Below are 16,473 nucleotides of genomic sequence, written 5' to 3'. Positions count from 1 at the left end.
AATATTTAACTAGTTAGATGTTTACAAGAAAAGGAAAGTTTGTTTTTGAAATCTTGTTTAGAACCAGTGGGCAGCCGCAGGAATTTCCGCAGGGAAAGCTCCTGTGAGGCGTCTGTTAGCTATTGAAGGTGAGGGGTGGGTGATCGCGATGAGTTATTTGTTATTTCGCCTCCCGTAAGAAGAACCCCCGCTTTCGTTTCCAGCGTCAGTGCTTTCAGGATCAGAGTCCTGTCTGTAGTAGTTAAGTCTGTTTGGTAAGACAAATAACTTTTGGTATTTTAATGGTGCAGGACTCAGGGGCTGTTAGGATTAGATTCTTAATTACTGAATTGGGTGGGTCTCATTTACATGAATAACTCTATTAGAACCAGATTGGGGGGAGGGGGGCGGGGAGAGAGGGACCAATTATTTGCAATTATTTCAGTGTACAGTCAAGAAATTTTACAATCACCCTCTCCAAGTTATCCTTTAGAAAATCTCTGCTCGACAAATTCTCTACACAGCAATACCAGAAGCATTCTTATTTGAAAAGGTAAATGACCAAAGAGAATCAGCCTCCCTGCCAAACGATTATTCCCAATTTGTATACAATGAGAAAAAAAAAAAAAAAAAGCCGACACAGAACCAATCTTCTAATCTCCCAAAACAGAAATCACGAGGTAAAATCATCAGCTCCCGTTTGCTCTATTTTACCAGTAATAATAACAATGAAAACATGACCATCGCTTGAGACAAAAAAAAAAAAAAAAAAAAAGGTGGGACAGGACGAAATAAAACCTGCTCCAGCCTGAATATTTCACAAGTGTAACATGGGGTGTCTCCCCTCGCCTTGCAAAGGCAGATGCCAGGCGAGGGGTACGTGTGGTCATGCTGTGCCATCCCAAACGAAAAAGGGCCAATGAAGAGGTGGGGTCGGGTTTGGGGGGGGGGGGGTGAAGGGGAGGCGGTGCCCCCCATCTGGCCGCGTACCTGTTTATGGAGGAGACGCTGGGAACGGTGTCGTTGTCACAGATGCCCTCTGCCAGCAGCCGATCCCGGATCTCCCAGGCGAACATGGTGGGGTTTTGTCTCTTGTACTCGGCGATTTTATCCACCACTTTCGGGGTTGCAACTTTGGGTTTGGAGCCCCCAATAACTCCGGGTTTGATACTGCCCGTCTCGTAGTACCTGCCACGCAGAGGAGACAACAGTGTCCAGTAATGCAATGCCTGGAGGGGAAGAGTCCACGTCCCACCGGATCCCCACCATCTTATCAGCCCTTCCCTCTTATAATATAAATATATATATATATATATATATATTTTCGGGATTGAAATTTTTATCATTTCCAATGATTTCTATGTTTAAACTTTCCACAAATATAGATTTCTAAGTTTATTTTCATTGACAATTAAAGTTGAAAATTCCAGAGGACAACATCCCATAAACTAATTCTTGTAAAAGCTTATTTTGTTATCATCTTTTCGCTCATTGACTATTTATAGAATTTCTCCTGCACGTTTTCTTTTTTTTTTTTTTTTATTTTGAAGGTAGTTTTTCTTGGGGTGTGACCCTTGCATATTTTTATAGATTTGTTTTTCAGAAAGGCGTGGCAAAACTTGGAAAAACCAAAGAGTTCCGCTTTGCTCAGTGAGAATTGCAAAATTAGGAGATTTTTTTTTTTTTTTAGCTGACAGTTAAAGAAAAGAAAGGAATATTCTAACTGAATTTTTATTTCCGATATTAGCTCTTTTTGTGTGTGTGTGGGGGGGGGGGATTTTGATTTGAAATGAAAAAAAAATCTGAAAATGTTACAGGAATTATGTAAACAATTATCTTTATATCTTATATGTAGAAAAAAAATATATCTCCCCCCCCGCCTCCCCCCAATCACAGCCACAACCTTCTTTCTATTTCGGTTTACTTATTCGGAACGAAAAAGTGGGCAGGAGAAACCGAACAGTTTCTCTCTCTCCTTCTCTGCTTCCATGTTCTTCAGATCTGGGATTTACCATCCAAAGCTGCACCAGAGTTTGCAGGGTTGCCCCTTTCCAACTGCTTTCCCGTCGCCCGTTTTTAGGCGCACAACCCCCTTGGCACTATTTTTTGAAGCGTTTCGGTATTATTATTCCAATGCTGGTTTTATAGAAGTTTAAATGAGATTTTGATCTCAAGAAATTACACTTCCTGCGGTAGTATATCCCTTACACGTCTCCTTCTCGGGGAGCGAGCTTGCCCGTGGAAAGTGGCATTTTTTACATTTATGAATTTTGCATTTACTTCCCACCCCTTCAGCTTTAAAATTAAATTATATAAAAACGGATAAGGAAAGCCTCAATAACTAGAGGTTTTGTTTTGTTACGATTTTCTTGTTTGCTTTCGGATATATATATATATAGAATTAATTAATTTATTTTTTTTGCATAATGAATTTTCTCCATGATTTTTCTGAAAGTTCTTAAAAGCTCTGATTCCCCCTCCCTGCCAGGATTAATTAAAACCCTATGACAGAATGTTTGAATGCTAATTAAAAGCCTCTCTACGCCAAAAACCCTGTAAGATAGATCTGTGAATAGACGGAGGTTTATAGTACGGGTAAGCTCTAGCTCAGCCCTGCAAGGTGTCCCTGCAATTCCGGCAAGCAAGCGGGGCTTCCTCCCTATCCGGTCCCACTTCTAATTGGTAGGGACCGGGGCAGGTCATCTGGCGGTCCTCCTTCTGCCAGGATTAATCCAAGCCTTTGATGGAGATTTCAATCCCAGACCTTAAGGACTGCGCGTCTAGTTCTAATTCCAGTCCCAATTCTCCTGCCGAAAAGTGTTAGTTTCTATTTCCATTCCTAGTTTCAGTCTAATCTTCTTAGTGTCAATCCAAATCCCAGTCCCAAATTCCACCCCCCGGCCCACCCCCCCCCCCTTAATCGCTGTCTAAATCCGAATATCCCTGCATGCAGACCTAGCCCCCAGTCCATGTCTATAGATCATTGCTTACCCATATAAAATTCAGTTCCTAACCCTGGCTCCAGTTCACATCCGAATTCACATCCCCCAGGTCCCACTGACAGCCCCAAAAGATGTTCCGGACTTTTTGAGACGTCCTTACCTGCCCAGGATTTTGCTGACACAGCCATGGCTGACCCGGAGCTGCCTGGAGATGTCACAGGGTCTCACTCCCTGGTGGGCTAGTTCCACTATCCTCTGCCTCACCACATCAGGTAGGGGCCTGCCATTCACAAATACCCCCCCGAGCTGGTTCACACCCCCATGCCCTGCTGGGAGGAGAGAATGAAACAGACACACACACACACATACACACACACACACACACACACATACAGACACCAAATACAGACCGTTAGTCAGAGACAGTGATACAGAACCAATATAACATCCATCATTGAGGAAAAGAAGCGATCAAGAATTTCCGTCTGTGTATGGATGTATGGATGGATGTATGTACTATGGATGTGTGTGTGTATATAGCTATATATTAAGTGAATTATTATTAGAAGGAAGAGAGACGGACAGAAAAGATGCTGGAATCTGAACAACGCTAAGCGAAGGACTTTTCTTCTCTGGCAATAAATAGCTGTACAGTAGCAGGCTGGGTTGGTTTTTTTCTGGGCTAAACCGATGCTAATCCTCGCTTCCTACTCACACTACTACCCAGACTGCATCAAAATGGCATTTCTGCAGTTTGAATCCAAAAGGGAGCAGCCCAGCTGAACTCAAATCGCAGGCTTCGGATAATGAAGGTTGCAACGATTAGGACAACCCTTCGGGTCTGCAGCAGAAACCGGAGAGACCTTTTCTGCCAATTTTTTCAGCCTGCTTCGGACTTTTTTTTTTTTCGTTTTTTTCACCTTGGCATTTTAGATCAGTTTTTGTTTTGTTTTGTTGTTGTTCCCCAGGGAGAAAGAACATGTATCCCTCTTCCCCTTCACTTCTTTTGTCGTGAGGTTTTCCATTGTTCATCTCCGAGGTTGTCCCCTTCCCCCCTGGTTTCCTTGTGAATTTCTTTGGGTTTGTATTGCCCTTTGGATTTATTCTGAAATACCTACATGGGGGGTGGGGGGGGGGGGGATGGCGGAGCTAAAACCCAGCGCGAAGGTCCTGCTTGTAGCACTTGCCCTCTCGGAAGGACCGGCCACCGCACAAATCTATATCCGATAATCCACGAGTGTGAATCCCAAAGCAGGGACTCCTTCTCGCTTCCCCCAGAAATGGCAGGTTTGAATTTCACAACCTACAGTGTTCGCTTCAGCAACAATAAGGGCCACTTCTACATCCCTATACATGTTTTTGTGGTTATTGGGACAAATTAAAAAAAAAAAAAAAACATACCCCAATATAAATTGTATCTCCTACTTTATATAAATAGAAAAGTAAAGAACAAGAAATGTAAGGAAGAAAGGAGCAATAGCTACTCAGCAGTGTGGAACGAAAATATCTGTGTAACTTCTTCCAATAATATGTGTGTATATGTTTGAATGTATGTAATTGCTAAAATGATTTGTAGTAATATAGATGACTAATTTGATTAAGTGCATCGCGGTGCCCTTCATATCTGTCTACCTCTCTGCCTGTGATTTAATGTATGTACATATACATATTCAGCCACACAAATTAGCTAGATATGAAGAGCAAAGCATGCAGAGCCCTCCAGTCACACATCAATTGGAAAGAGATCTCAACTGGTTTTGCAGTTTTCTGAAAAATGATCTATTTGTATTTGTGGGAATTTTCGTCCCTGCTTTTGACACTGACTTATTGGCTCTGAACTTAAGGAAACTCGCATTGCCCTCAGATCGATCCAAGCTCTCTCGCACAAATATAGTTTCCCCCCGCCCCCCTCCCCGCCAAGAAACACCCTAGTCGCTTGCAGAATTACATCCAGGGCAGGCTCTCTCTTTTCTCTCTCTCTCTCTCTCTCTCTCCTTTCCTTTCTGATTAGGTTCTCTCACTTCCAAATTGTTTTTTTTTTTTCCCAGACTGTAAAATCATTTTGAGGGTCATTTGTACACCCCCGGTCTTGGAGCCTGGGGCAGTGGGAAGTGTAAACAAGTGCATGTTTTCCCCCATTCAGACAAGGCTCCTTCTGCACATGTTAGCTATAAAGTTACAAGCCAGCAGTTTTCTCAGCATCTCAATGCTAAATAATTCACAGTACCTTTGATAACTCATATTACATATTATTAAAAGGCAACAGATGCAAACAGATTAAAAATTAATAATTAAAAATATTGAACTGCCTATCATTTTTTTTGTATGCTTCCTCCTCGGTGTTTCCTTCCCCACCCCCTTTGTTTGTCAGGTATACGGTCCGATGTATTTTCAAGGTGGGTTCCCGGTCCACACACACATTTTGGTTTGCATCTGTGGATGGAACAGCTGGTAGTGTTTTATATATTGTGGTTTTTAAGCGCCCTATATATATATATATATATATATATATATATATATATATATATATAGGCACTTAAAATCCTTAATTTTGTAATAACAGCAATACAACCTGTATATATATATTTTTATGTTACGCCTTTTGAAAAAAATGTATATGAATAAAGTAGACATACACACATGATGTGTATATTATGTATAGCTCTTTTATATATCTATATAGATAGAGCTATGTCAATCGTTGTATTGAATGAAAAATACAGACGAACGATTAATACAAAACATTAATAATAAATTAAGCTGCGGTTTTGTATTCCGAGGGTTTTAACTGAAACGTTCGCTGGAATCACTTCAAATTAATTTAGACTGCTCTTTCTGCGAGAAAAAAAAATAACATCAGAGCTGCAAAAATTGTTCATGACCCTTTTGAAAAGAATATTTTTTTTAGGCGACAGCAGGGCATATAAAAAACTTTTGGTAGCAAAGTTACAAATTGCTGTTAATAATTCATTTACTCATTTGATATATTCCCAGTCACCAGTTTTCTGATTAAACACAGGAAACATTTGATTTTAGAGATGGAAGTGGAATATAATCAATTATCAAATCAATTTTGTTCAAAAAATAAAACAAAACGATACCCGCTAGTGAAGCCTTTTTAACGGCAGAATAAATGCTGAGGATGTATCATCAACTCACTTTCTCATGTCTCCGGATTCATTAAAATACAAATCAGATGTGAAACGAATAAGTTAATTTTTGCAGTATTAGAATAGGCAAGTCCCAGTAATTGTAACAAATATCATAGATGTGGACTAATTATGCGGGAATGCGCCAAGTAAATTTGATTTCTGGCAGAAATCTAAAAATGGCACTATTGTAAATTTTTGATAGAAGGACATTATTTTATTTTATCGCTAATGTAATTTTTCGTGTTGGCAAATGTTAGGTAGTTTTACTTGTAAATGAACAAAAAAAATAAATTACGAAGCGAAATCTTAGAACAGTGTGAAAATTGTGTCTCCCTGCAAAGCTTCACTTTATTAAAGTATATTTAGTCTGCCTTGAATTTCCCATCAGTCCCTGCAATTAAAAAAATATCCCGAAATTTCTCCCTGCGAACCTACTTTGAAATGAGGTCCCTGCCCTCAAAACCCGTCTCCAAATGTTTTGTGATAAGCATTTTCATTCTAAAAAGAGAAAGGGAGAGTCACTGGTGGACGCCCCGGCGGCAGGAAAGGAGAGCAATTGAGAGCTTTTTTTTTTTTTTCCTCACCCCTGTTCTCCCACTGACCAACTGGACATGCTTCCAATTCGGGGAGCGTGCAAAGTGAAAAAATGCTGTCTATGGAGGGTCCCAGGCAATAAAGTAAGAAAGACCTTCAAACAAACAAACAAAAAAACCAAAACAAAACAGAAAAAGAAAAAAAGTGTGCTAAGTGAAGCGATCTGTAATGTGATGCAAGGGGGCTGGGGGGAGAGAAGGGAGAAGGAAGGAAGGAAAGAATGAATGAATGAACGATGAAGGAAAGCCAAGAACCAGGGAAGGAGCCGGCTCCGGTACTCACGGTGCATAGCTGAGAAGGGATCTGCTTTGCAGTGCATATCCATGGGGAAGCAAAGGAAGGGAGAGACTACTCGGCTGTAGCCGCCGTGTCGCCTCTAGGACTGAACTTCAAGACGTAGAAAAAGAAACGGTCCCTCTGTACAAGGCAATGGCACACACACGCACTCGCGCTCCTCTCTCTCTCTCTCTCCTTCCCTCTCTTTCTCTCTCTGGTTCTTTTCCCCCCTCCCCTTTCTTGGGGAGCTGGAAACAAGAACTTTGCTGGGGGACACGGGTTTTTGCTGAGGGAATGGACCAAGGAGTATTGAAAAAAGAAAAAAAAGAAAAAAGAAAAAGAAAAAAAAAAGGCCGAAGGTGCCTGCCTGTTTTTTTGCCTGTCTGTCAGCAGAGTCCCTGGGACGAAGGAGAGGGGATCGGCAGTGGAGCAGGTACCACCTCTTCGCATGGCTGCGGGTTTGCGTGCCTGTCTGTCCTGTGTGTCTGTCCGTGTCTGCGTGCATGGAGGTCAGATCAGACGGAAGCAGCATCAGGACTGCAGGCTGGGGGGGGGGGAAGGCCAAGGGGGGGGCTTTGTAGAGGGGGGGAAAAAAAAAAGCTGAGAGTGGTGATGCTTGATGAACAGAATGAAGCAGCTTTCTTTTCTTCCAGGTTCTCTCGCCTATAGTTCTTTATAAGTTCAAAGTGAAGTAGAATTCCTGGATCTCTGACAAGGAGGGGAAATAACCTCTTCCCATACATACATGCACAGTCGGGAAAAAAACAAACAAAAACCCAAAAAGTTGCAATCAGAGGGTTGAAAGACTTGTCACAAGAAAGTGGGATGTGTTTGCTAGGAGGTTTGCTGGAGAATGGAGCCTCCTCTCCCTTGTGTGTCCTCTCTCTAAAAGCTGCAAAGCCCCCCTCCAGATCTCTCTCCCCTCATGCGTCTCTCTCTCTCTCTTCCCTCCCCCTTTGCTTAGGAGATGGATGACTTGTCAGACAAAGGCAATAGATTCCAACACTCGGTGATTCGCCAGCGCAAGAAGCAAGAGTCCCTGTGAGGAGGTCCCTCCTGGTTCTGTCACTCCAGCAAAGGCAAAGGGAGGGGGAGGAGACAGAGAAACACAGGGAGAGAGAGAGGGAGAGACCGAGGGTTTGTGTGTGAGTGTGTGTGTGTGTGTGTGAGCGAGAGAGAGGGAGAATTTGGGATTTAAACTACAGAGAAAAGGAACCTAGCAGATAAGATAAACCTTAGATAACAATAAAGAGAGGATGTGACAGATGAATATTCAAGGCGTAGTTAGTAAACGCAGACAGTATATTGTACATATTATCTATTACTTTTCCTCTCAGTCATTGGGAGGACACAAAACAATAACGTCCTCTTCACATGTATTTTGCTGTCCTTGTTTTCTTTCTTTGTAATCGAATGATGCTATAGTATTTTTGGATTTTAAAGGTCTGTTGACTTTAGGAACCCTCGATTCCAACATACATTTTCAGGTCTTATTATTTACCTTAACTTGTTTTGTATGTCAGTGTTTGGAGCGCTATGTTGTGAATTAAATGACATTCTCTTCTCACCCCCCCCCCCCCCCCCACACACACACACACACACACTGCAAAGTTTCTGCATTTATTCAAAACAGAGAAAATTCTTGTTCCTTTTTTTGGGGGGGGGGGACGGGACTGAGGAAAATAATTTCAAGTAACTAATTGTACTACCAGAACTAAGTCTTTTGATCTACAGTTTTATTAGAAGGGAGTAGGAAGAGAAAAGTATTATAAAATTCTAATAAATTATTTCGTCTGCTTTGTTTCATAATGATCATCGCATGAAAATATTTTCTTTCTGCCTGTCTCCTGATCCATCCACCCCTAAAGCTATCATTTTGTCTGGATCGCACAAGTCAAAACATCCCCTTTGTTTTCTAAATAGTAGGTAAGGAATATTCCAAAGATCTTTATGAAATACCTCCTAGATCTCATAAATCATTCTGGCACTTCAATTGATGTTTTTTTCGCCTCGGATTTTTTTTTAATAGTAATTTCAAAGGGCTGCTTAAGTAGACATTTCTCTCACCTAGGAATGCCTGGGTTTGAATATATTGCTCTTTCAAAAGGTATCGCAACCTAAAAAGACTCTGGTTCCTCCCAACCAGGACCAGAATTTGCACTTATGCGTTCAAAAAAGAGGTTAACTATGTACATATTTATAGGCCTTTTGGCAAAGATCAAATGTAAGGTCTCAGTCATGCCCTGATGACGATCCCTTTTTGGCCTTTTGAGTGAGATTGAGAACCTGTACCATATGGGGAGGGGAAGGGGAGAGGATAATGTAAATGTACTGCCATCGGACCCAAACAGGGATCCAAAAACGGTGGGAGAATTAAACCTCCTGTAACACCCTCTCCCCCCCGCCTCCCCCAATAAAACACATCGATCCTCTCCCAAAAATCAAAGTTGTATATGGATAAAGTCAAGCTTCCTTTCTGGAAGGTGGAACTCGTTTATTAATGCTTTATTACAGTTTTATTCTGGTGCAAACAATTACAAGAGATGTATTAATAAAAAAAACCCTCCACATTATTTTCAATGGGAACATCTCTGGTGCAAAACCACAGCGACCCGAGACCCCCTCTAGAGACCCGTTTTTCAAGGATGTTGTAATTAAATGCAGAGGGGAAGAAAGCCTTTGAAAATGAAAGGCCGGTGACAATGTTTCGGGTGAAGAATAAGGCAGAGGACGTGCAATAAGACTGCCAGACAGTTTGCTTGCCCAGTTTGGAAATAGCGAATCTTTTGCCTAACTGAATTTCCCGAAACCTGAGGAAGTGAAAGAAAAAAACTTGAACAAGCACAAAAAAATAAATAAATAATAAGGTCTAAATGGTTGGACTGCGTTGTTGGACGTTTGAACGAAAATAATGTAAGAATCGGGCAAAAACTCCCCAGTGCTCTCTGCGCAAGCTTTGCTTTTATGGATTTTTTTTTTTTCTGGGGATTCTGCTTCTCCTTCCGGAAACTGTTGGGAGAGGCCAGAAGATGCCTATTTCAAACTCCTGCAAGCAAAACTGACTTGCAGGCTTCTTGCACTTTTTTTTAATCCCCTTAATTTTTTTCCCTCCTAAGATTAAATCTGGCCTCTAAGGACTTAAATGTGAGCAAGTGAAGGACTGCCTGGGAGATGTAGGTGCTCATTCTGTCTGGAGGGCTGAGACCTGACTCCCATTTGATTCTGGGCCCTGCTTGCCGCCAGCCTTGGGCTGGTTGTATTTTACCACAGGGAGAGAGAATAGGAGAAAGCAAGACACACCCTGGTTCGGTTGTTTTTTTTTTGAGGGGAGGGTTGTTTGTTTTTTTTTTTTGGTTTTTTTAGTATTTTGGATATCACCATCACACCCTGGTTCGGTTTGGGGGAGGGGGGGGGGTTGTTTTTTGGATGTCTTATCAGCATCACAGCCTGCCAGACAAGCAGGCCTTTTCTTTAACCGGAATGTTATTGGGATTTGAAAGCATTTCAGTCTTTTTTTCCGAGTATTTTCATTCCTTAGACCTGTGCTTTTTGCTCACTGTTCTTCTAATAAGCAGAATAATATCCTTCTTCCTTTTCTCAAAGGTAGAGGGGATATATCGTTTTACCATGTAAAGGTAAGTGGTTCAGCCGTCTCTCCAACCTTCTCTGTGCCCTCACCACCAGTCCTCAGACCCTGCTAATCCTGCTAAACCTTCTGCTACCTCCTTTGCTTTTTTTTTTTTTTTTTTTACACTTTGGCAGCAGTTAGGAGTTGTAATAATAAAAGTTACAGATAAGGCCAAAGCGTGCAGTCCTGCCTCCCCCTGGCCAAGACCCTTTCGGGGGGGGGGGGGTGGGAAAGGGAGGTCAGCGCTTACTGCTCCATCCGCCCAGGACCTGTGCTAGGGGGAGCCTGCGCCGGACGCCTTTCTGCCTGCTTCTGCTTTTACAAGATTTTCTGTAGATGGCGCTGCCCGGTTTAGATTCGACTTTAGATTTTAAACTGTGACAAGCGCGCTGGGAAAGATTAGGGAAAGGGGAAGGGAAAAAAAAAGTTTCACATTAACCGTACTTTTTAACTTTCCAATCCCCCCCCCCCCCCACACACACACACACACACCCAGGCAAAAAAAGAAGAGCCACTAATCCCCAGCCTCCATCAGAGGCTCCCCCCCCCCCCCCCCACACACACACACCCAGGCAAAAAAAGAAGAGCCACTAATCCCCAGCCTCCATCAGAGGCTCCCCCCCCCCCCCCCCCGCCTGTTCAGTTGAGGGGTGAGGGCAAACCCCAGGGAAGGCATTGCCCTTTATTCTCCCCCCTCCCCCCTTAAAAACCCGATCCTCCTCGCGGCTTTAAGGCCCAACATCTTCCATCGCCTTCCCTTATAGAAAACCCACTTTTCCTGCGGCGCCTTCTTGGCAGGGACATTAAACGTGGAAAGCCCCGAAAGCGAAGTCTGTACTAGGGCTGAGTGAGGAGAGCGGTTCTCCCCCGCCTGCCTATCCCCCAAAACTGCACCAACCTCAAAGCCGCCAGGTACAGCAAGAAACACCCCCCCCCCCCCCCCCCCGGGCTGCTTCTCCACCCGATTCGGGCCTAGCAAAAGCGAAAAGCTCAAACCTAAGATGAGAAAACTGTCCGACCCCCTTCCTTGGCTGCGTTTCGTTTTCTGTCTCTGTTCTCCGTACACGTTGAAAGCGGATACTTCTTAAGCGCTTGCAGGTCTCTGATCCGCCTCTGCTTTCCCAGACCTTTTTCGGGGGGGGGGGGGGGGGAGGCTGGATAGGACTCTGCATATTTTGGGGAGTTTGCAAGAAGTGGGGGAGCCTCCCTTCGAAATGATTTTGAGCAGTTTTTCATCTCCCTCAGCCGAGGGATTGTCCCATACGCCACATGCGGTCATTCATTAGCCCTTGGGAAGTGAATCTTATCTCTGACGAGGAACCTTTCCTGCTTTATAACTGTTGATTGTATGTTAAAAAAAAACAAACCCCAAAAAAAAGTAACAACTTTGATTTGTGAAGAAAGAAAACGTCTTCTTGTTTGGAATAGAGGTGTCACTTTTTACAGGGAAGCAGATACCCCGGGCTGTCAAGCCAGCCACTTTCGCTCAACTTTCTCATTTTTGCAAACCTTCCCTCCTCAATGCGAACCCCCCCCCCCCTCCAAAAATCCGTGTCCTAGAAGCCCCCCCACACACACACACTGCCTCTCACACAACATCCCCCTCCCACTTAAATCAATACCCTGCGGTCAACTCTGGCGCACCTTCCCGAGCCTCCTGTCCCCCTCCACCAAAAAGCAGACAGAAATGTTACAATCTTACCCTCAACTTGTTACAATCATGCAACCAAGGAGACAAACCATCGCCTGTCCACAGCAATTATTTATTTGTACTTTTTGTTAAGTAAAACGTTAAACCATCTTCGTTCATATACAATAAAGAACTTGGGTTTTCTTCGCAAGAAATGGCGTCCATTTATCTATCTGTTCTAAACAAGAAACGATACAAATTAGTCGGTGAGAGTTTTTTGTTTTTTTTTCTTTTCTTTTCTTTCTTGGTCAGGGCTGATTGCTTTTTCCCAGTCCAAAACGTCCGACTTTAAATTAACCTTTTTTTTTTTTTTTTTATTTCACAGAGGACTCTCTCAACCCCTCCCTAGACAAATTTACACTTCAAAGAGATCCGCCGTCTCTCTGCGGAAATTTAAAGAAAAATAAACTTTTTTTTTTCTCCCCCCTTCGGCGGTTGAAAGATACTGATCTCTGGATTTGCTTCATTAGCTCTCTGGCTACAAGTGATCAGTTCAATAAAAATCAGTCTATTGATCTCAATATTGCCTCCTACCCCAGCGCAGCCGGTCCTTCCCTCTCAGCCCTTTCTATAGCGCCTGGAAGAAGATTCGGCAGGAGGAAGGCAAATGTCTGAAAACAGGAACAAGGTTTTAGGGACTTTAGATCGGTTTTTATCTTTTCTGGACCATCTTATTCTGAAAGTATTTATTTTATGTATTTTTCCAATCTGTTCGGTACAATGCAATACCTGCTATGGCAGTTTAAAGGCCTTCAAAATACAGCTTGCAGGTTCTTAAACAAATGAGATCAAAACAGTGCAATATAAATGTCCTCATTAGATGCACATTGATATAAGGAAATGTATACATGAAAACGCCTCGTTTTCTTTGCTCCTGTGACTTACGATGATCATCCTCATTGACTTATGCAGGGCTTTTCTAACTAAAGGTGTTACAGCGGTTAGTGAGCACAATCGCAATCTTACAAAATGATAAAGGCATAAATCAGGGGATCGGGATTACAAACACAGTGTAAAATAGGATTAGAGGCATAACACCAGTAATAGTCAGGTCTGTGCACTTTGATCCCGAATCAACAGATTATAAATCCAACAACAATTTGTATCCAAATAAAAAGAGGCGTATTTAAATGTTAGGTGAAGCAGGCAGAGAGGGAATGGAAAAATCGGTAGCTGAAAAAAAATGTGTCTACACATTTCCAAACGTGAAAACAAAAGGATAGGCTGTCATTTGTGGAACTGTGAACGCATCTTGAGCCAGTGTGACCTCAGAAATCCGCTTCTTCGTTTTGGTGCTTGGCTGACATCATCAGAACCTCTGTGTGACCTTCCGTGCAGTAAACAGCGTGGAGTTCATTCTGCCCACACACACAAAAAGACACACACACACACACACACCCACCATGTGATAAACGGATTTTGTCAGAGCTATGTAATAATAAACTGGCAGGATTTTCCAGTGGCTCAGCCTATAAACTCCTTTGGTCCTCTGAACGTTACGCTCACTGGCATTGCACTGCAGCACTGTAGCCGAGAGAGAAGACATGGGCATAGGAGCTGGGCCTTGCAGTTTTAACTGTTGTCGTTAAGTGACCATTTCACAGAAGCAGAAAAATAGACTAACAGTTGCAGTGATCAGACTGAACCGAAAACTTCTCTGGTTTGGTTCCCAGTTCTGAAGGTAAAAATCGCTCATAAAATGAACAAGCTATGGACTACAGACCAATAATACTCTCTACACGTTATTGGAAGGTGTCTTCAACCTACCATTATAGAGGGCTTATTCTTAACTTTTGAAAATACCTTTTGTTCTGCCCCATCATTACATATTACTCCCCCCCCCCCCTTTCTCCAGAGAATATTTATAGTAGCACTGTATGCATAGGACTCTTTGCTTTGCATTGTATGTAGAGCTCGCCCGTACTTCATCAAACACAATTAGAACAGATCTACAAACATTTACTCAAGCAGAGTTTTGAACCAAAGTATCACTTTAGAAACAGATAAGAGAAGTTTACAGGTAAGGATGCTTTTGTGGTTGAATTTCGGCCCTTCCCCCCCCCCCCCTTTTTTTTTTTTTGCAAAGGGAGTAAGGTTAAAAGGTAGTTGAAAGATGGATTATAATGTTTAGGTTCCCAGACTAACAAAAAAAGAAAAAAAACAAAAAACAAAACCAGAAAGAAAGAGGTAGCTCCCTAAGATATTTGAACAGTTTCGTCCTAAATCCTGTTTGTTTTTACCTGGTTTCTGGATTGAGTTCTAGATATTTGTAACAAATAGAAACAGCAGTTCCTTCCTTGGGGTGCGGTTTACAAATCGGCTACTTTAGAGACACCTAAATTAGCCGATATGGGTATTTTTTTCATCCAATTGAAGTGACCCACAGATAAGCGGGCTTTTTGGGATCGGGCATTAAAGTGAGGGGAGTGGGTGTGGCGGGGGAGCAAGTGATGGGCTTGTTTTAGAGCATGTGTCTAATTCTGCTTGCGATTAGGAGACAAAGTAAGCCACGCTTCGGGTCTATTTCCAGATTTCCAGGGTGGGTCTTCTCCTCCTGCGCGGCCTGTAAACAGTCCTCGTTTTTACGAAGTAAAGCGGGGCACCGACTCACTCGCACATTCTGCTTAAGCGAGCAAACCATTTAAAAATAAAGCAACCATCCCCGTCCTCTTCGCTCCCCCCACCACCCCCCTCGTCTTTGGACAGTGAGAAACGGCTGGAAACCCCTCTGGTCACGTTGGAGGATGAGTTTTTGGAGAGATCCTGGTACAATATGGAGCACCACGGGCTGCAATTTCACGCTCCAGAGCACATTCCCCCTAAAGCTACTTTCTTTTTCAATCTAAGACCCCCCTAATTTCTCTTGATCTCGCTCTTTCTTCCTTGTTTGTTAGTCATATTTGGCCTCGGTGTCTCATGAATAAAAGAGAACATAAAAAAAAAAAAAGATGAATTAGAGAAACTAGCCGGACCCCACCGGGCACTCGGGGGCTTGCTGGGCAGAGAAGCTTCCCTGTCTGTTCGCCTTATTTCTCCCATTCTCCGATTTGTTTGTCTTGAATGGCAAATAGCCCACGTGTGCGGCCCTTTATTCCGGAACCGACACTTTAACCTCTTCTCTTTACAAGAGGGCATTTTCCACAAAAACTAGACAAGCCGGAGAGCCCTTTTACAGCCTCATTGAGGAGAAAGAAAAAAAAAAAAGGCCAACAATGTGGAGAGGCAGCTCCTTAACAAAGCAAGCTCTTAGCCTACAGATCCGGACAGGGTCCAGGGCAGAGAGAGAGAGAGGAGGCAGGGCTGTGAAGAGAAACACAAACACACAACAGGCGTATGGCACATACATTAATGAGGTGAGCATTCATTGTGCCGGACAGGTCTAGAGTATTATGTACTGTATCCAATAATCTTCCACAATGTACACAAAAGGTGCACAAGCAGCGCGCCCTGGAAAATGGCCACATGCGCATATTCACTCTTTCACCATTGAGAGTGAGCCTTGGTGTCACGAGTGAAACGGCACCTCAGTGCCTCTGTTTTTTTTTTTATTCTGGCTTCCGACTCTGAGCTGTTGTTTATTATTCCTTCCTCCAGACCCTGGTGCATCGTCTTTTCCCTGCTAAAAAAAAAAAAAACAACGAAATGTGGCCATATTCTGGTCAAACTGGACCTACGTCGCTTGCACGACTACATTCTACGATTTAATGCTGGGTCTTTTAGTTTGCGCGACTGTGGGACTGGGGGGCTTTATAAGAAAATGCACTTTTCATTCTGGGTCAGGGAAGGAAAAGTCGCCTCTCCGTTTTTCTCTGGTCTCGCTCTTCTCCCGGCTCCAAGCAGGCGCTGCGGCGAGCCCGGCCCTGCTGGAGAGTGACTTCTGGTCATCCTTCTAATTTCTCCATAAAACTCCAGATGAGTGAATTAGACGCTTATTAAAAGCCCCCTTTTAATCAGCGGTAATGGGAGACCCTCCTCCCGCCCCTCTCCTCGCATTCGGGATTAGTTGGCCTCGGGGCCATTTGTGAATGTTGGGATTTACAGTTACCACAATCCTGAAACATTTATATAACCCCCCTAACAATAACACACCAATAAACCGGGGAAATAAAAGAGGAGACTGCTGATAAGCCGAGAAGGATACAGCTAAGCAGCTCGCCGTGGCTGCTGTTGCGGCCTGCTGCGTGAGGATGAAGGACGTGCAATGATTTAAAT

At 43.2% G+C, this 16,473-nt stretch overlaps 1 protein-coding gene across 28 annotated transcripts in view; it reads right to left on the bottom strand.

The window, feature by feature from the left end:
• Nucleotides 1–16,473, bottom strand: part of PAX2 (paired box 2) — a 192,511-nt gene that overhangs the window by 169,755 nt on the left and 6,283 nt on the right. For 17 of the 28 annotated variants that reach the window (XM_029609084.1, XM_029609081.1, XM_029609085.1 and 14 more), the window contains exons 1-3: nucleotides 6,950–7,168; nucleotides 3,082–3,250; nucleotides 970–1,167 (exon numbers count right to left, since the gene is read on the bottom strand). In XM_029609084.1, the coding sequence (XP_029464944.1) occupies nucleotides 970–1,167; nucleotides 3,082–3,250; nucleotides 6,950–6,992 (410 nt within the window). In that variant the 5' untranslated portion in view covers nucleotides 6,993–7,168. Of the gene's footprint in view, nucleotides 1–969; nucleotides 1,168–3,081; nucleotides 3,251–6,949; nucleotides 7,169–16,473 lie in introns of those variants that run through there. The other 11 variants (XM_029609098.1, XM_029609100.1, XM_029609097.1 and 8 more) reach the window with 4 other exon arrangements.

The sequence above is a fragment of the Rhinatrema bivittatum genome, chromosome 7 (assembly GCF_901001135.1).
Source record: "Rhinatrema bivittatum chromosome 7, aRhiBiv1.1, whole genome shotgun sequence".
Classification (NCBI taxonomy): Eukaryota; Metazoa; Chordata; class Amphibia; order Gymnophiona; family Rhinatrematidae; genus Rhinatrema; species Rhinatrema bivittatum.
Note: the sequence above shows the minus strand (reverse complement) of the source record. Positions and strands in the feature narration are given on the sequence as shown.